Genomic DNA, 20,905 nt, shown 5'->3' on the forward strand with positions numbered 1-20,905 from the left:
CAGAGGTAGTGGGCTCTCCAACACTGGAGGCCTTCAAGAGGCAGCTGGACAGCTACCTCTCAGGTATGCTTTAATTCTGATTCCTGAATTGAGCAGGGGGTTGGACTCGATGGCCTTTCGATGGCCCCTTCCAATTCTACTGCTCTATGATTCTACTCTACAAGCATGTGAACCAAGGTTGGGCAGCCTGTGCTCCTTGAGATGTTGGAGAATAAGCTATCAATGGATACTAGCCACGCTGACTATGTTGTATGTGTGCTGTAATTAACCACTGCAGAAAGGCGCCATTTGCCCTCCATGACAAACGTGACAAAATTACCAGTTGCTGGAAATTACAAGTGGTGAGAGCACTATTGTGCTGAAGTCCTACTCATGGGCTTCCCATAGGCATCTAGTTGGCCACTGAACCAGCAGGGCTCATCTTGTGTTGGACTCTGACTCTCAGCTGCCCCAGCCAGTGTTGCTGGTGATCAGAGATGAAGTGAGTTGTAGACCAGCAATATCTGGAGGGCCACAGGTGCCCCACATTTGAGATAAGCACTACTTTTTGTGATTGTAGTCACCAGTATGGAGTACCAGCACCTCTTTTTTGGCTGCCCTTGACAACCATTTTGTGCTGGCACCCACAGCACATTTATCAAGGTATGAGTACCAGCACCTCATTTTTTTACAAAAACAAACAAACCACTGGATATAAGCATTGCCCTGCTACTTCAGACCAAGGTCCATCTTGTCTAGCACTCTGTTCCCAGCATACACTTGGAAGCTCATGAATGAGGCACGAAGAAACATTTTGGGTGGAGCTGCAACAGTACCACCATCATGCAGTTGTATCAGATCTTCTCTATTCATTGGCCATATGAACTGATGAATGTTTCAGGGTGAGGTTTTCAGTACAGAGAACAACATCTCGAAAGAAAGTGCTAGACCTGAAGAAGCTATCTTAGAGAAAATTGGTATCATCTATATTTTCCCCCATGGCTTTCTATTTGGAGGTATCAGCAAGTAAATGTTCACGGGTGTGTGCTTGAGGAAAAAAAGTAGTGTAATAGTTCTGTGAACATTTATTTATTTATTTAATTAATTTGTATCCCGCCCTTCCTCCCAGCAGGAGCCCAGGGTGGCAAACAAAACACTAAAACACTTTAAAACATCATAAAAACAGATCTTAAAATACATTAAAACAAAACAGCATTTATGAAAACCTTTTTTTAGCATTTCAGAGCAGAGCACTTGAACTTGAACAATCCTTGCATGAAATAAACGAGAAATACCTGAAAGAAAAACAAATGAGAAAAGTACTTCATAACAGTTTAATTGTAAGTATCCTAGTAATTAAGTCTATAACATCTTTTAAAGATCCATATAAATGTTAGAGTTGCCAGTCTGCAACTTGAGATTACGTCCATGTGTCATGGCGCCGTCAGAGGACTCATCAGACGAGGATGACTCGGGAGTAACAGCAGCAGACCCAGAAGCAGCAGACCCAGAAGGAGAAACGGAGGAAACTCCTGAGAACCCAGCTCCTTCTCCCCCTCAGCTGCAGAGCACCCCAGACACAGCTGAAGCCCTTCAGCCAGACGCAGAAAGTGAACAGGATACTCCCCCCTCACCTGCAGAACGTAGACAACAGAAGGTCAGGCAGAAGAGGGGCAGGCCTGTCCACTTAAGGCCAAAACGCTGATGGCTCACACCTGACAAACCTGCTCCTTAAAAGTCAAACCTTGGCTTCAGCTTGTTGCTGACTACAACGTCAGGCGTGACCACTGTGTGTCTTCCTATCCCCTGAACCTTGACTTGGACTGATCTCTCAGCAAACTAGACCTGGACCTTCACTGATGTCTCTTCTGGATTTCTGGCTTGGCACGTAAGCTTTGAACAGCCTCTGCCCTTATCTTGCTTCCTCCTTGCTAGCCTGGCAGATTTATAGCCAAGCTGCCGGCTGAGGACTTACGGCCGGGCAATAACCAAGGAATCTCCAGCCCTGCCTGCACCCCCACCGACACTGCTGTCTCAGTGAAGAGCTGACACCATGTTCTTTTTAACAGCCCTGTATCAATACACTTGTGGCTTTTCCTGCCTGCTTGTCATCAGTTCTGTTGCCCTCCCTCTGTTTCCAGCTACTGTGGGGCAAAATAGAACACCGCCTTCTCCAATGGGCAAGAAAAGCCATGGCTGTGTCCTCCTGAAGCTGTGGGGAGCTGTCTAAAGAAACTGGAGGGTTGCCTGAATTGCAGCATTTTTAAATATGTGTTGACTTCAGTGTGCAGTGTCACCTTTCCTTGAACCAGTTCCACTAAGCACAAAGGTTGTGGTCTTTCAGTATCTCAGATCAACCCATGAGGGACACGGTGCTAGTCAGGTGAGGTAGGAAGACATTGAAAGATGTGATTGGAAAAAATCTGGATTAAATTTAACTGCTCTTTTATCTCCAAGTTGCTATCTCACCTATGATTATTGGAGCTCTGCCTCATTAAATGATACAGTAAGTTGGAGTGTCCCAAACTGGTTTTATGCTAGACCAGGATTTTGACACAAGATTGTAATGAGAAGATCCAGATAATGGCTTAAAGTATGCATATAATGTGCTGCAATCATTTACATATGCTTAGATTTGCTCAGAAGATACTTAAGACTTATTGAAGGTAGTATATAAAGTTTGCTATAAGTACAAGAGCCTACAGTAAAACAGGCATAGTTTGAAACTGCACCTCTTCAGAGTTGGAGAAAAAGCATTTTAAAAAGACAGGTGTTTTTCCCATTCTTCCCCTCCAGGAAGTCTGGGTGTACAGCCAAGATAGTACATTTAAAATAAACAAGTTTGAGTTAGAACTTAAACAATGAAGAGAACAGGAAAATACCTCAGTAGGATTTTTTGAATGGCCAGCAGTAACCTGGGGAGTTCACCTATGAATTGATACGAATCTCTGGGAACATCTATGTTTATAAAACAGATATCTATGAGAATGGAAATATGTTTGGTAAGACTGTCCCATGAGAATGTTTATGACAAATCTGTGGGAATGAATTCATGAGAAAAGACCATGGGAACACACCTTCCCATAGAAATTAAAAACAGGTTTCATAACACTCAGGGCCCACTCAGCTCTGCTGGTGGGGGAGGGGGGGTTGAAGAAAGCAGGAGAACCATCCATCTATTCCATCTATTCCATCGGATGTGTGATGTATCATGACATGTATTCCTATGTCTTTTGTACTTTGGCTCTGTGATATGACTTAGAGTTTAACTTAGTCAGTCAGTCAATCCTTTATTTGCATTTAGCCATAGGCCTTTGCACAATACGAAATGTACATTTAAAACCGTAATTAACGTTAAAACAGATCCGGCTGAGGATGATGAAACTTTTACACGATTTGCTCTGAGCTTTTTGGCAGCTAGAGCATAATTTGCTACTGCAATTGTGACCTGCTTGTAATTATCGGCCAGAAGTGCGATCACCCAGTCTCCGCACTATGTCCCCCCCATACGACTAATCAGAGGGGCTAAGAATTTCTGTCTAGGGTTCCTGTACAGCGGGCACTGGAACATATAATGAACTAGATCTTCGGGTACCTTACAACCAAAAATACAGTGTCGCTCCTGAGTAGGGATTCCCAAGTACCTACCTTTGAGGTAAGCTGTGGGGATTACTTGAAATCTGAGCTCTGTGAATGCTCTTCCTAAGGGCACATGACAAAGTGTCGAAGTAGCGGGGTTTGGCATGATTGAATTTAATGTGGGGGAACCAAGATGAAAAAGGGGCCTCAATAATTGTTGCCCTGTCTTGGTTCGCATCGTAATCAAATACCCAATTTCTAAGTTGAGTGGGGTTAAGGCCAAAAAGCTTGCTTAGAGAAAGATCATAAGTGTCTAGTATTGCCTGTCCCCCTTGGGCCCAGCCCCCAGTCCTCTGTTGTTCAAGCCAGCAGAGCTTTGGGAGGGAGCTGTCATTCATGATGGAGATCTTTCTCCAAAACCTAAGGTAGGCCAGATCTAATTTTGCTGCCAGGGATGGAAGTCCAAGTTCTGCTCTTAAATGTGCTGATGGTGTTCCACGAGGTAACCCCAAAATTTGTCTCATGAAAGTATTTTGGAGTACCTCAAGTCTAGATTTAACTGGACGGCCCCAGAGTTCTGATCCATATAGGATTTTTGGGAGGACTTTGGCGGCATAGATTTTTAACATTGGGTTAATTAGCTGCCCACCGTGGTATAGAAAAATCTCCTTAGCTGCCCACAAACCCTAGCACAAAGTAGTCGAGTGGCCTCCAAGTGGGGTTTCCACGAGAGCTTATCATTGATGTTTAAGCCTAGATATTTAAAGGACCGGACCTGTTCAAGAGATTGCCCGTTCAAGGTCCAGTTCGATTTTGATTTTCTGTACTTCCCACAAATCATTGTTTTAGTTTTGGAATGATTTACTTGCAAATGATGGTCTTTGCAATATTCTTCCAAACGGGCTAGCATTCTTTTTAAACCGATTTTATTCAGAGAGAATAGGGTCAGATCATCGGCATATAATAAAGACGAAATCCTCCTATTCCCCAGTGATGGCGAAAAAAATGTAGGAGAGGTCAGAGCAGGAATAATATCGTTTATATAAAAATTAAAAAGGAAAGGGGCCAATATGCACCCCTGTTTGACGCCTGTCTCTACAGGGATTTCTTGGGAGAGAGTTCCATTTCTCCCTATTCTGACCCGCATAAAGTTTGCCTGAAGGAGGGACTGGATTAACCACAAGAGCCGCTTATCGATATTAGATTGTCCGAGTTTATGCCACAACAAGTCTCTGTCGATTGAGTCAAAGGCAGAAGTAAAGTCCACAAATGCCACGAATAAAGAGGCATTTGGCCCTGTTAAGGACTTTTGTATGAAGTGGTGGAGAACATAAACGTGGTCTACTGTACTTCTGCCTTTCCTGAATCCAGCCTGCTCTACATGGATAATAGAATGCTTAGAGTCCCATTCTAATAATTTGTTTAGAAGATAGCGCCCATACGTTTTCAATGTCACATCTAGTAGGCTAATAGGCCTATAGTTATGGGGATCTGAGGTGTCACATTTCTTAAAGATAGGCACCACTATGCTGGTGCGCCAACCAGTAGGAATGTCCCCGGTGGAATTAATATGTGAGAAGAGAATGGCCAAGAGAGGGCCCCACCAGGAGATTTCTGTGCGAAATAGATCAGGGGGCAGCATGTCCTCCCCCGGGGCTTTGCCAGCTCGAAGGGACGAAATTATATCCCCGATGTCCACGATGGTGACGGGGGGCCATGATGGTAATGAAGGCACCTCGACAGGAGAGGGTGACAGTGGCGGTACGTATCCAAAAATGGCACAAAAATACAAAACCCAAGTTTCTGAAAGGATAGGAGGAATTGGCACGAAATAATCCTGGGCAAGTCCCCCCTGAAATAGTCTGCAAAATTCAGGGTCATTTCCTTGGAGCAAAGCCAGGCCCAGGGCCCGCCAGTTGTTAGTGACGAAAGCCTGTTTTTTCCCTTTAAGTAGCTTTTTATATGCCCTTTTTAGTGAGAGCTGGTGAAAAATGGCTACATCAGAATTATCTCTCTTTAAGGTCCTCATTTGGGTGCGTAATTTTCTTTTCATAGATCTGCAGTCCCTGTCAAATCACGATTTGGGGCCATTTGGGCGCCTCTCTTCAGCTGTTGAAGTCACCACCGGTTTGAGGGCTTTGATGATATCCTCATATATTTTGGGAATGTCCTCCGGAGTTTTAGAGGCCAGCTGGCGCAGTTCTGACAATGCGCTCGACTCTAATGTCCTTTTTACCTCTAGCTCAATTTCTGCGGTCCATTTGAGTCGCTTAGTCCCTTGCAAGCTGTCTACTATCGGGGCAATCTTGTGGGACTGCGGATGGCAAGAGAGGTGGAAAAAACCATGTAGGACCACTCTCAGGGGGAGGTGGTCGCTATCCGGCCTAGCCTCCACAGTGACTTCTTTGACAAAGGGAACAAAGGAGAGCAAACCGAGGATGTAATCAACTACACTTGCTCCCTTTCCTGAGATGAAAATGTAATGGCCATTGGAAGAATCCAAATAAGAGCCATTAAAGCACATTAAATGAAATTTAACAATAATGTAAAAGAGGACATGCCCATTTTTGTTTACTATCTTGTCTCGGGACAGCCATGGTAATATAGTCATATCACTTGGGAGAGACCCAGGGTTGTTATCAGTGGAAGGATAGCTAGCCCCCATTCTGGCGTTGAAGTCACTGCGAATCAGCAAGAGATGTAAAGGATAGTCACATAACAAACTTTTGACATAATTCTCCATATCCAACCAAGTTGATGTCGCCAAGCTGGGATGAAGGGGAGATAAGTATACATTAACACAAATCATAGGGGGGGAATCGGGAATGTGGATTATTAGAGCCATACAGGTGTCAGGGGCCACACTCAAGGGCTCGATGACTTGGACGTCCAGGGATGTGGCCATCAGGATTGCTAAACCTCCACTTCCACGACCCCTATTTGATGTTCTCTTTGCGGCCTTCTCCCAGACCTTATAGCCCTGTAAGGAAAGAGAATTAGAGTCAAGGAGCCAAGTCTCTTGGAGGCATAAAATGTCCATAGATTGCAAAAAGGCGGTAAACTCTGGATCAGCCGACTTATTTTTCCAGCCGGCGATGTTCCACGAGAGGAAGTTTATGTGGGAAACTCGGGATTCAAGGCTTGCTGGAAAAGAATTCCTAGGGGATGATGACGGTTTAAGAAAGCCGGTCCGGGAAAATATTAGTTTGTGTGGATTTTGACACTGTCAGTCCATGGAATTACTCCAAACCGTAATTTGCTTGGTGTCTGGGTTCAAAATACTGACATTAGAAAGAATTGGGCTCTCGTGGCGAGCCGGTATACAAGGTGGGGGCTCAGGCCTTCCAGGGGAACCTAGCTCCTCAGTGTCTAAATAGCACATTTCAAGCCATGAGGGCCCACCGCAGGGTTTGGACCCCTGGCCTTGATGCCTGGCTGGATCCGAAGTCCCGTCTCCATAGGCTGCATTCTTGGGAGAAGTCGAATTTATTGCCGACATGGCCTGGTGGGTGGTACAACTTGAGGGGATTGGGCAGGAGAGATTAAAAGACTTCCCAGGTTGTTGGATAACGGGGTCTACGGACTTGTTGGGCGGCGGCGGCTCTTCTTTAATGGGAGAAGTGTGATTTCTAGCTTGTAGATTCTCCAAAAGCGATTTGAGACGATCCAGTCTAGAAACTATTGCATTTTGCTCGTTCTTGGGTAGCTCACAAAAAGATTCGATCAGCTGCATTTCATCCGGGTCAAAAGATTCATCCACATTAAGTGGGGCATGGGCTGGAGCTTAGGCTGCAGCGTAAGGCGGGCTGTCTGCTGGAAAAACTAGGCCTCGCCTGGGAGGAATTAAAGCACAACAGGCAGGGCCTATAGGTTGTGGTGGGGCCATATTCTCAAATAGCTGCGTAATTGTGATCCCGAATCTCGCAAAAGCCGCCCTAGTGTCATAGACCACTCTGGCGGTGCTTGGGCAGTTGAAAGTAACAATAGCACGTACAGTCCTGTGGTTGTTAAAAAGATAATCAATATGATTAATGTGCAGTATGCCAATCTGGCCTGGTAAAATAGAATGCAATAGATCCAAAAGATGTGATTTCCGTTGATGTTGTGTTTGGAAGCCGGTCGGCTTTGGATAATTTATTAAAACCAGTTTGTTCTGGATCAGGACCAAGTTCCAATACGCCTTCGTTAGATGCCTCTGGGCATCCGCCCTATGTGGCCCGGTAGTGGGAGGCCTGAAGTACCCTGGAGGGTGTAACAAAGCGTAGTTTGTTGGCGAAGGAATATTGGGCCCTTGCTGGAATGGCGTAGGGATTGGGGTTCTTGGTTTGGATTTTCCCTTAAAGGTGCAGGGCTTGTTAGTTCCAAAGTTTCTGCCTGTGCATTTTCCTTGGATTGCAAGGGGGCCTGGAGTTCAGCAGCCTCCAGTTCTTTTGCTAAATTCAAAGCAAGAGGATCTTCTCTTAGCCCTTGAGTAATACTTTTGTAGTCTAGGAACCAATCTAAAGAAGGTCCCAATGGCAAAGAGGAATCCTGAAGTTCCTCTTCGCGCTGCTCCTCGCTCTGCTTAGGCAAAAAGAGCTGTGTGATCTTTGCCTGTTGGTCATTTAGGGAAGCCACGGCTATTTGGGGTGTTAAACCCAGTCCTTTGTACCTCTTTCTCGTGAGGACCATGGGGGAAATGAGCTCAATTTGGGCTCAGCGTGTGGTACAGACGAAAAATACGTATTTCCTTTAATTAATTTTAATTAATCACAAGGCCTCTCCACGATCTAAGAGGCTCTGATTTCTCTTTCCCTCGCTTCCAGGGGCTTCCAGGAGCTCCAAGTTGTTTCTGTTTCTACCTCACAAGTCATAGGGGTTTATCAGTAAGGCGAAGAATTCCGCCCTGAGAGCTACCAAGGGCAATAAATAAACCGGCTAGACAACGGCCCCTTAGATCAAAGCTAGTCAAAATCGGCTTGTTGCAGGAAATTAGTGGAGGAGGAAAAGTAATAAAAGTCAGTCAAACTTAACTAGGTTAAAAACAATTTGATGAACGACTGGATAGGACAATTAAACTGTTAAAACGCCTGCAAGACGAAAGAAGATTAAAAACCTGCATTGCTCGCTGCCATCTTCCCCCGCCAGCGGAAAACGACAATCCTTCAACTATTGTAACTTGTTTTAATTAAGACGTTTTATACTTTGATGTTAAATGGATATGAAGCAAATTCTTTTGTGCAGATATACATATTTCTGTTTTTCTGTTTCTGCAATGATGGCTAAGGCCACTTAGAATGCATTGTATTAGTTGTAGTGTGCAAGATATGAATAAATGGTGTTATGTGCCTTCAAGTCGATTTGACTTATGATGACTCTATGAATCAGCGACCTCCAGTAGCATCTGTTATAAACCACTCAGTTCAGATCTTGTAAGTTCAGGTCTGTAGCTTCCTTTATGGAATCAGTCCATCTCTTGTTTGGTCTTCCTCTTTTTCTACTCCTTTCTGTTTTTCCCAGCATTATTGTCTTTTTCTAGTGAATCATGTCTTCTCACTATGTGTCCAAAGTATGATAACCTCAGTTTCATCATTTTAGCTTCTCGTGATAGTTCTGATTTAATTTGTTCTAACACCTAATTATTTGTCTTTTTCGCAGTCCATGGTATCTGCAAAAATCTCCTCCAACACCACATTTCAAATAAGTTGATTTTACTCTTACCCACTTTTTTCACAATCCAACTTTCACATCCATACATAGAGATCAGAAATACCATGGTCTGAATGATCCTGACTTTAGTGTTCAGTGATACATCTTTCCATTTGAGGACCTTTTCTAGTTCTCTCATAGCTTCCCTTCCCAGTCCTAGCCTTCTAATTTCTTGACTATTGTCTCCATTTTGGTTAATGACTGTGCCAAGGTATTGATAATCCTTGACAAGTTCAATGTCCTCATTGTCAACTTTAAAGTTACATAAATCTGCTGTTGTCATTACTCTAGTCTTCTTGACGTTCAGCTGTAGTCTTGCTTTTGTGCTTTCCTCTTTAACTATCATCAGCATTCGTTTCAAATCATTACTGGTTTCTGCTAGTAGTAGTATGGTATCGTCCGCATATCTTAAATTATTGATATTTCTCCCTCCAGTTTTCACACCTCCTTCATTTTGGTCCAATCCCGCTTTTTGTATGATATGTTCTGCATATAGATTAAACAAACAGGGTGATAACATACACCCCTGTCTTGCACCCTTTCGGATGGGGAACCAATCAGTTTCTCCATATTCTGTCCTTATATGAATAAATAGCATGTATTATAAAGACTATTCTGCTGTCTGAAGTCTGACTTCCAAATAAAGAATTTCTGATACCTCCCAGGACTGAAGAATTCTTGAATGGGGTCTCTTCTGTTCTATTCTCTGCCTACACTAGACGACTGCTGTTGATAACCTGTGAGCTTAGGTGACCTAACGTTCAACATACAAGGGCTCTGTGTAGATATGGGGGAAGGGTGAAAGCAAGAACCGTCAACCCTGTGCATATACTGGCAAGGGGGTAGTCTTGCCAGTAACAAGATGATGGCCTTAGTCTCCTTAGTCCACCACCCTTTCCCCTAAATTTCCAGCCACTGTAACCTGACTTGCTTCCTGTCCATGGAATTAAATGGCTGTAACTGATGTGGAACAGGATCTTTCAAAATATATGACTCCTTTAAATGTCTATCTCTGCTGCTGTTTGTAAATATTTTTCCCTATTGCTTTTCCATTGGCTGCTTGTTAATGACAAGGGCTTATTCCCCATTAACCTTTTCCTGTTTTACATTTTGAAATTGAGAATACCAATGTTATTAGGTTTACTATTGAGTAAAATTATGGCCAAGATTTTCATACATGCATAAACATCTTATACGGGTATTCCAGTTTTAAGGAACTGCACAGATCTGACTTTTTTCAAAGCGCTTTACCCACAACCAAAAAGAATCCTACAAAGTAACTAATGCTGGGCCCTGAAATTAACTCTTGGTTGTATATTTTGTAGGAACCTAGGAAGCTGCTAATACTGAGTCAGGTCCATTTAGTGCAGTGTTGTCAACACTGATTAGCACTGCAGGGTTTCTGACAGGGGTCTTTCTCAACTCTGGCTGGAGATGCCAGAGATTTAACCTGAGACCGTCTGCATGCAAAGCATAAGGTCTACTCCCTAGTTAAAGCCCCTTCCAAAAGGGCAAGTTTTCCTATTAGGCTCTGCAAGCTTACCTGTTAAGCTTACAGTAGAATCTTACTAATGTACACCCTAGAGACAGGGGAAGAAGAGGCCACCCTAGAGTAGAAGATGGCATCACCCAACACTGGGGCTGTTTAACCCCCATGTCATTTCAGTGAGGCTTACATTGAGCTGTCTCTCGTAGCCATTGCACATGAGCAAAGTCTGCATGCTTGAGGCATTCCTTTTCACATTTTCTTACTAAAATTCTGTGGGTAAGCTGCTCTTCCCAGGAAGTCTAAATTCAGTATAAATTATGCACATTCAAGCACATTTGCTTATTGGTGGAATCCTGCTTTTGCTAGTCATGTGTAGATGTGTTGGTCAGTGAAGCATGCTGTGAGACTCACAGACAGGGTTTTTTAGCAGAGAGAGTGAAACCTGAAGCAGAAGGGTTAAGTTGTGAGAACAGAGCGCCAGTTTTGCCAAGGTCAGAAGCTGGCTGGGAAGTAGATAAGAGATATCTTGCTGTGTCTCAGAGTGTGGGGGAAGAAATGTCTGTAGAGAGAACTGTGTCTAATGTCTTTGCCTAGTAAAGACTCTTACAAGAAACTTGCCTGGCCTATCTTATTCCTGTTCTAAACGGCTCTTGGATTCCATCCCTGTATGATCTACACATGCAACAGGGGTTATGGGCCCAGCTTATCATACATGGTAGCGGGTTCGAGAGACTGTTGACGTGACGTTGGTGCAGAGAGAAACAAAGTGCGAAAAAGAGGCAAGTAAGAGTGGGCAACATGGCTGTAAACCTGTTATCCGGGATGCCGATGGAGAGACTGAGTGCTGTAAACTACTCCAGCTGGAAATGGAGAATGAGAGCAGTTCTGATTAAAGAAGAGTTGAATGATGTTGTGGAAAAAACCCCTCCGGCAGCTCCTTCAGCAGCGTGGTTGAAGAAAGATGAGAAAGCGAAGGCTTTTATTACTCTGGGGCTATCTGATTCTCAACTGTTGCTGGTGAGTAATGAGCCGACAGCTAATCAGATGTGGGAAAAGCTAAAAGCCGCTCATGTACAGCAAACTGCGGGGAGCAGGCTGTGTTTAGCACGGAAACTTTATCAGATGCGTTTTACAGAAGAAGTGACTATGACAGAGCATCTGGCTGAATTTCGGAGATTAAATGCTGAGCTGCAAGATAGAGGAGTGCATCATAGTGACATTCAGATGGTCTATATCCTGTTATCTTCATTTGATCAAAAATGGGACGTAACGGTCTCTAGCCTGGAAACTTTACCTGACGGACATCTGAATTTGGACTTTGTGGAACAGAAACTTCAACAAGAGTGGAATAGAAGACAAGAGAATAAGAAAACAGAGACTGTGACTGTGACTGTGGCTGAACAACAATCTCAAAGAAGCAGGCAAGAGACTAAAATATGTTATTTTTGTGGGTCACGTGGACATATACAGAGACATTGTTTAAAGAAGAGAAATAACAGGGGCTTTGAAAGTCAGAGAACAAGTGTGAACTTTGTTTCTAAGGAGGGCAATAAATTCATTAACTCTAAGTGGCTTCTTGACAGTGGAGTGTCTAATTGCCTAATCACAGACTCTAGTTTATTTTACACTTCAAAGCCGACGCAGCAGAAGCTTTATCTGGCTGACAGATCGACTCAGGACGCGATTGCAACAGGCACGCTGAAGATGGGTAATTTGGGAATTTTAACAGATGTATTATTAGTTTCTGGTTTAAAATATAACATTCTATCAGTAAGAAAATTGGCTCAAATAGGTTGTAAAGTTACATTTGAAGGGGATAGATGTTTTGTGAGAAAAAATGGTGAAATATGCATGCAAAGGAAATTACAAAACAAAATGTTCATGGTTGAGTGCAAGCTTGATAAACACGTGTGCTTGGATAGCAGTTAATAAAGATAAACATGATAATTGTTTCCATGAATGGCACAGAAAATTGGCACACGCACATTATGAGAAAGTTATAAACACCCCAAAATATAGTCAAGATTTGAAGTTAACACATTGTGAGCATGTGGATGAATGTGAGGTATGTTATAAAACAAAAATGACTGTGACTCCGGTAAATAAGAGCTGTGAAAGCACAACCACTGCACCTTATCAGCTCATACATGTGGATTTGGCTGGACCTTTTCAGTGCTCAAAAGGTGGAGCAAGGTTTTATTTAGTGATTGTGGATGATTTCTCCAGATTTACACATGTGTTCTTATTGAAAAAGAAAAGTGATGCAGAAGAGAAATTAAAGACATTCATACAGAGAACAGAGACACAATATGGGGTTGTTATAAAGAATATCAGATCAGATAGAGGTGGTGAATTTACCAGTAATTCATTTAAAACATATTTGGAAAAGAAGGGAATAATACAGAGTCTCACTGCTCCCTTCAGCCCATCCTCCAACGGAACGGCAGAGAAGAGGAACCGGTCATTGCAGGATTCATTGAGAGCAATGCTAGCAGATGCTGATATGAATAACACTTATTGGGGTGAATGTATTCTGTACACTGTTTATATTCAGAACCGCCTTATGCACAGAACAATAGGCATGTCTCCCTATGAGAAACTGACTGGAAGAAAACCCAGGGTGAAACACATAGAGCGTTTTGGGGCAAAATGCTGGGTACATGTTGCAAAATTAGGCTCAAGAGCTCAAGCAGGACGCATTTTGGGATTTCAGAATTCATATTATAGAGTTTGGTTACCTGAGAAACAACAAGTAGTGTTAAGCAGAAACATAAAGGTGATAGATAAACCTTGGAGAGACAGTCAAACAGTGATCCTTGATGGTGCAAGTAAGCAGGAAGCAGCTGATGTTCCTTTTGGACGACAAATTCCATTAAAAACTGCATTGACTGATTTAATACATGGTGGCAAACGTACTGTAAAAAGGCTGAGAGGTGAAGACATGACAATGCAAGATACAGAAAGTACAAGTACTAGTGCAAACACAGGTGCAGGTCCAAGTAAAATAGAGAGTGAAGAAGAAATGGAAATAGATGATGTCAGGAGATCAGATAGAAAAACGAAAGGTCAACCACCTCAGAGATTCACATTTAATATTACACAACAGAATAATGAGACAGATGAAATTCCAGTAGAATGGGAAAAAGAAGGACCAATAGATAAAGAAACAATGGATCTAATGTGGCAATTTTGTGTTGAAGAATGAAATGTAAATGTATTATCAAATGAAAGTGAACAAACATGAATCTGTGAAATCTGTGTGAATAAAGAAATAAAGAGACAAGAACTGAACTGAAAATGTAAATAGAAACTGTAAGAAAACAAACCATGTACTGAAATGTATTGTAATGAAAAAGTTAATGTTGTAGAAATGTAATAATTGTAACATGACGTTTTGTAATCTGCGAGTCTCAGGTGGGGGCTGTTGGTCAGTGAAGCATGCTGTGAGACTCACAGACAGGGTTTTTTAGCAGAGAGAGTGAAACCTGAAGCAGAAGGGTTAAGTTGTGAGAACAGAGCGCCAGTTTTGCCAAGGTCAGAAGCTGGCTGGGAAGTAGATAAGAGACATCTTGCTGTGTCTCAGAGTGTGGGGGAAGAAATGTCTGTAGAGAGAACTGTGTCTAATGTCTTTGCCTGGTAAAGACTCTTACAAGAAACTTGCCTGGCCTATCTTATTCCTGTTCTAAACGGCTCTTGGATTCCATCCCTGTATGATCTACACACGCACACACGCAACAAGATGCTAAGTGCTCTGCAGGATCTTGAAGCCTTGACCACTGGAAGCTGTGCCCTGTCAGATTCTGAGGTGTTGCAAAGCATTGCCCCCACTCACCTTCAGACCTAGCGGCACAGTCTCCAGGGCTAGAAACCTGCTGCTGCTGCTTTTCTGTTTTTAATGAAGGCTGAGATTCTCAGGATGCTGAATTCGGTGCCTTGTACCAGTTTCTCCACCTATCTAGAGCAATTGTGGAATATACGCAGCTGTACTCATACTGGAACATAGTTTTCTATAAAACCTAATTGGTGACCAATGCTAACAATTGTACAGTAGGATGATAACTGAAGATGTTTTTAAAAAAAACCTCCAGTATCAAATTGGATAATGTTTTCTTAAGCTCCAAGACTGCCATACCACATCTCTTGTGTTCCTAGACTTCACTGAAGATATTTTAGAGTAAATGGTTTTGTGTGAGTCCATGGGACTTACTACCCAGTGAAAATGTTTAGCAATATCAGACGGTAAGGTATTCTTGTATGCCGTTGCATTTTAAACTATGTTTCTGTGTTGTTTCCCCAGGAACTAAGGGGCAATATCCGGGTCCGCTGCAGGATCCGCCCATTATTACCATTTGATATGGCTTCTGGAGAGTCAGACTTAAAAGACAGGTAATTTATTTCATGAATATAATGTTAACTAATACTCTGATGTCTTTCTGGCACCAGGCAAAGACCTTTTTATTTTCCCAGGCTTTAAAATTTTTGTTCTGTTTTATTTGGATGCTGCTTTTATGGAGCTACTGTTTTGGGCTGAATTTGTGAATGTTAAATATTTTATTATAAGCCACACGGATAATGCATTTGAAGGATGGGGTATAAATCTAAATAATAAAGAAAACTAATTGTTCTGCTATAGGAAAATATTGTTTACATTCTATGTATTTGCACACTGTTGAAGAAACTTTAACTTTACTGTTCACAGATTACAAGTGGAATCTGCAACAAACAGTGGGGTCAAGCGAGCCATTACTTCTCCCTCTCCCAGTTTTCCATTTTTTCCCAACTGAAACTTAACATTCTTTAGCTCCTGGAGGTCACTGAGCATGCGCAGTCCTGACTGGGCTGAGATTGTTTTTGTTTGTTTGTTTTGGTGGGGGAGGTTGTCCCCTTTCTGTTTTTAAAAAATGTTTTTTTTATTTTTCTGTCCTCGGGTTCATCCAGGAATGTTAAGAGTTCCCTGTTGCTTCTCAGTGACTCCATTCTGTCAGCTCTCAGCCACCTGAATCTGCTACCAGAGGGAATTACAATTAGGCTTGTTAATGTTTCTTTTTGTAGCCTTCCACCTTCTTAGACCTGGTGGACTGAATGATCCCTGACATCATCACAGTCAGGTTCAGAGTAGACGAGATGACAGCAGATGTGGGCTAGCATGGAAAGGGGGCAGGGACTCATCCCCAGGCCCTGCCACCTACACCCCCATGTATGTGCTCCTGCCTGCTCAGTTCCCAACCTTCATCATGCTGAGCAAGGACGATCTGCAGGGGGGTTTATTTGCTATTGCTTGAATACTAGTAGAACATCTCACATGATTGGGGACTGCTGTATCAGAGTGCATATGTGCCCCTGTCTCCATCTGCGGATTCAGTATTTTGTCTTTCTCTTTCGATTAACGTTAGCAGGGTGGAAGTGCTTCTGTATCATCCTTTTATCTCCTATGACGTTGGCAGATCTTGTGCATACTCAGTATCGGAGATGGTGTGATGGCAGAAGAGAAAGCTGAGGAGCTTTCACCCTGGCTTAAACGCATAATCTTCCCTGTTCTCCAAATTTGGTGGCTGCTGGAAATAATTTTGGGGCCTGAAAAAAATAATCTCCAGGCTGCTAGTTATCCTTCCTTCAAGACGAGTTATCGTCCCAATGAATCTGGGAGCGTGGGTGTAAATGGATATGTTAGCAATATCAATACTGTCAAAGAAAGAGAGAGCCACAAAGGTATTAAAAGCAGGCATCTCCTCATCTCTATGGGCTCCTCCAGGTGACCAGTTTATTGAGCATTCATCCTGATTTGCATGCACAAAGTTTACACTGAGATTAGATTATTGCTGCTTTTTATTGAGTATTTGTTCTGATTTGTTTACAAGGTGGTTATATGACAATGAACATTCATCCTGATTTGCTTGCAGTACCAGCCAATGGGGCTGAATGGGTGGGTCTCCGTTGCTCTCCCATCTTTCCAACACCAAGAGTTGCTGCTGCTGACCAAGAGAGGGAGGGGTGAAGTGCGCAGAGCCCAGTGCATAGCAGTGGAGCCAATTCGACACTCCTGCTGCCATGCACCATGCTGAGCTCTCTGAAACCTCTCCCTCTCAAGAAGCAGCATCAACCTGCAGTGTTGGGAAGCCAAGAGAGCAATGGAGCTCCACCCTATTAGCTGCTGCTGTTTGCAAGACGTTTACACATCTTCCTGTTAATAATTTGTTCATCCTACGCTTTTCAATGCATTTCCCTGCTACTTTCCAAACCGCAAGAAGCGGATTTGTTGCACTATGGCAACAGAGTGCTTTCATTGCACACACCTGAATTTATAGTATGTGCTTGAATCCCTCCCATAAAACAGTAAAAGTCAGGAGGCACCCTAAATCATTGTCCTGAATGTGCATGATTTTGTTCTTCTGTCTACCAAACTCTTTTGCTGTATGGCTTTCATTCACTTTGACACTATTTGCAAGGCTACGCAGGCTAGATGGCTGAAAGAAAAGAAGGGATGGGCTGGTGAAGCAAGCCTGTCCTACCCTACTACTTTATAATCTGAGGCCCACTCCTGTATAATCAAAACTTGATGAAGATAACTCAGTCCCAAAAAGCCACAAGTCTCCCTTTATGTTTCCTTGTATATGTGTTAACAAGGCTGTATTTATTTCTGTTTGCTAAGGTTGGGGGGGGGATAAATACCACAGCAATTAGAAAAGCAATTATAACTAAGATGAGAAAAGTACAATCAATGATTTTTAAGGAACATGATTGCTTTTCCGGGGCCCTCCTTATAGCAATACATTGATCTGTAAAATTATAGTACAAAGTGGATCAGTCAGTGCTGCACCAAACATCCAAACCTATGTTTCCCTTAATGTGTTGAAGTTACCACCAAATTAGAAGAATATAGGGGGGATCCTCCCAAACTGAACCATACATTTCTCAGCCAAATGCCCTCTTCTCCCAACATTTACACAAATACAGCTGCAAACTCACACCCCTATCTCCTTTAACACAGTGCTCTGTTCTTCATGTTCTCCAAGTTGGTTGTGTTTGGATACCATGTGGCGTGTGTGAAACTGTTTTTCTGTCTTCTGGTGAGGCAGAGTCACAATAGTTGCCAGGAATTTTAAAGGAACCATATGTAATGAGTGAAATGGGTGGTGTTTTCACATGGTGTTGCAACTATCTGGCAATTTCCATACTGGTCCCCCATCCGAGTTCAAGACTATTCCTTACTTATCCTTATGGTTAATCCAGCCCTGGCTATATTCCTGCCTCCTGCTGTTCAGGTTCAATCTATATGTGAGCAGAAGTAAATGTGACCCTAGGAGAAGAAGCAGGAAACTGCCCTTAGCTGGTTAGACGGCCGGCATAGATTCCACAGGGAGAAGCAAGGGACACACATTTTGCCACTAATCAATGAAAAATCAATGGGTTTTAGGTCCCCAGGCTTCTTGCACATTTGTGCAATGGGCTCTTAGGGTCTTCCATCATAGTTTATGCAACCTGTTGATTGTTTTCTTGTTGATCTCTTTACAAAAATGAATATATTTTGTTTTTAAAAGGCAGAGAAACTTTTCAGAAAACGTGGTGTGTGCAGTTGATGATGTGAGTATATTTAATTATTCCTACATTTCAAATTGGGAATAGATTTAGGGCCAGCTCCCTTTTCGTGTAAGAGTGAGCAGTCCATGAAGCCTTTGCTTTCCAGGAGCTTTGCATTCTCACATACAGGTGGGCCCTGCTTATACGGCAGGTTCCGTTCTGGACTGCCGCCAAAAAGCGGAAACTGCCGAAAAGTGGAACCCATTGAAGATAATGGCGCGCGTTGCACAAAAATGGTGCACAGCGAGCAAAAACTGCCGTAAAAGCGGAACAAGCAACATAAAGCGGGGACTTGCCCTAATTGAAAGCCGCCACATTAGCGGAACGCCAAAAGGCGAAGCGCCGTAAAGCAGGGCCCGCCTGTACAGCTTTCTGTGATTGATTCCACACCCCTTTCTCTCAGCTGAAATCCTGAAGGCACGGAGTATTGATGTGGCCCTCCCCACTCCTCCCCCACATAGTATGGTCTACTTTAATGACTAGGAAATAGGAAGTGATTTCTGCCACTCTTGAGATGTGTTCTGATGGTCTCTTGTTAATTATTATTATTATTATTTATTTATTTAATTTATTAGTCGCCCATCTGGCTGGTTGTCCAGCCACTCTGGGCGACGTACAAGATAAAACAATACATTAAAACATTAAAATTTAAAACCATAACAGTAAGAAACCTAACCCACCCCAAAAGCCTGCCTGAAGAGCCAGGTCTTCAAGGCCCGGCGGAAGCTTATCATAGAAGGGGCATGGCGGAGATCATTTGGGAGAGAGTTCCACAGGGTGGGGGCCACTATTGAAAAAGCCCTCTCTCTAGTCCTCACCAGTCTAGCTGTTTTAACCGGTGGGATCGAGAGAAGGTCTTCTGAGGCTGATCTTGTAGAGCGGCATCCCTGACGATGCTGGAGGCGCTCCTTCAGATAGACTGGGCTAAAACCGTATAGGGTTTTAAAGGTCAAAACTAACACCTTGAATTGGGCCCGGTAAACAACCAGTAGCCAGTACAACTCCTTCAGCACTGGAGTGATGTGATCTTGCTGGCGGCTGCCTTTAATCAGACGAGCCACTGCATTCTGTACCAGTTGCAGCTTCCGGACCGTTTTCAAGGGTAACGCCACATAGAGCGCATTACAGTAGTCTAGGCGAGAGGTGACCAGGGCATGTACTACCGGTGGGAGCAGATGGTTGGGAAGGTAGGGGCGCAGCCTCCGTATCAGATGTTGATACAGCGCCGCCTGGCTCACAGCCGAGCCTCCATGGTCAGGCTGCGGACCTGGTCTTTCAGGGGCAAACGTACCCCATTGAGCACCAGGTCCACATCCCCCAGCCTTCCCTTGTCTCCCACAAACAGTACCTCGGTTTTGTCAGGGTTCAGCTTCAGCTTATTCCTTCCCATCCAGCCACTCACCGACTCCAGGCACTTGGACAGGGTTTCTACAGCCAACCTCGGTGAAGATTTAAATGAGAGATAGAGCTGCGTGTCATCCACATACTGATGACATTGCAGCCCAAATCTCCTGATGATTGCCCCCAGTGGCTTTATATAGATGTTGAACAGCATCGGGGAGAGGATGGAACCCTGTGGCACCCCACAAATGAGAGTCCAAGGATCCGAAACCTCATCCTCCAATGCCACTCTTTGGTACCTACCAGAGAGGAAGGAATGGAACCACTGCAATACAGTGCCTCCCATGCCTAACCTCTTCAGGCGGTCCAGGAGGATAACGTGGTCAACGGTATCGAAAGCCGCTGAGAGATCAAGGAGGACAAGGAAGGTGCATTTGCCCCTATCCCACGCCCTCCTCATATCATCTACCAAGGCGACCAAGGCTGTTTCAGTCCCATGTCCAGGCCTGAAGCCCGATTGAAATGAATCCAGATAATCCGCTTCCTCCAAGTGCGCTTGCAACTGTTTTGCCAATTGTTAATAATTTCCTCTCGCATATCAATATGCAAAAGACTTGTTGCCCTCACAGTGACTGTGTGTTTGCATGTGGGGGTCACTCTTATTCAAGTTTTTCAGCTATACCAATGCTGAGAGGGTCACTTGTGATGACATGATCCAGTGTGCACATCCAGTACTCAGACCATTGATTCACATGCCTGAGGCCTGTTGATGGCACTTAGACTCTGACAATGAAAGTTGGTTTTCCTGTTAAACTACTTGTACTTGCTTTACTGAGGCTGTGCTTTGCAGATCAGGCTAGAAGTACAGTTTCTAAAGAGTTAGATGCAGCTGCCTACCAGGCCTTGCTTTCAAGTGCATTAAAGGGACCTGGTTTAAATCCACCAAAGCAGGGGAGCCTGAGAGCTGAGCTGCATATCCAGATGGCATTCCAGTATTAATTAAGCCTGTTACCAAGAAATAAAATTTGAAAGGCATGACGTGAGGGAAGTTTTAATTAAGGTTTAACTGTTTCATTTTCTTGACTGTTAGGGCTTTCAGTCACATATTGTGTTATTTACCTTTCATGTGAGTGTGTAACCAGTTTTTCTTTTGTGGTAGCATTTTAAATGTAGCCAAAGAGCACCTTTTTTGAGTACCTATCACATGAACATATGCAGCTGCCTTCTATTCACTCAGGCCACCCATCCATC

At 43.5% G+C, this 20,905-nt stretch overlaps 1 protein-coding gene across 3 annotated transcripts in view; it reads left to right on the plus strand.

The window, feature by feature from the left end:
* KIF25 (kinesin family member 25) overlaps positions 1–20,905 on the plus strand; it is an 81,147-nt gene that overhangs the window by 21,718 nt on the left and 38,524 nt on the right. For all 3 annotated transcript variants that reach the window (XM_061624399.1, XM_061624401.1, XM_061624400.1), the window contains exons 5-7: positions 1,216–1,319; positions 15,033–15,121; positions 18,274–18,316. In XM_061624399.1, coding sequence (XP_061480383.1) covers positions 1,216–1,319; positions 15,033–15,121; positions 18,274–18,316 — 236 coding nt within the window. The remainder of the gene's footprint in view (positions 1–1,215; positions 1,320–15,032; positions 15,122–18,273; positions 18,317–20,905) is intronic.

The sequence above is a fragment of the Rhineura floridana genome, chromosome 4 (genome assembly GCF_030035675.1).
Source record: "Rhineura floridana isolate rRhiFlo1 chromosome 4, rRhiFlo1.hap2, whole genome shotgun sequence".
In the NCBI taxonomy this organism is placed as follows: Eukaryota; Metazoa; Chordata; class Lepidosauria; order Squamata; family Rhineuridae; genus Rhineura; species Rhineura floridana.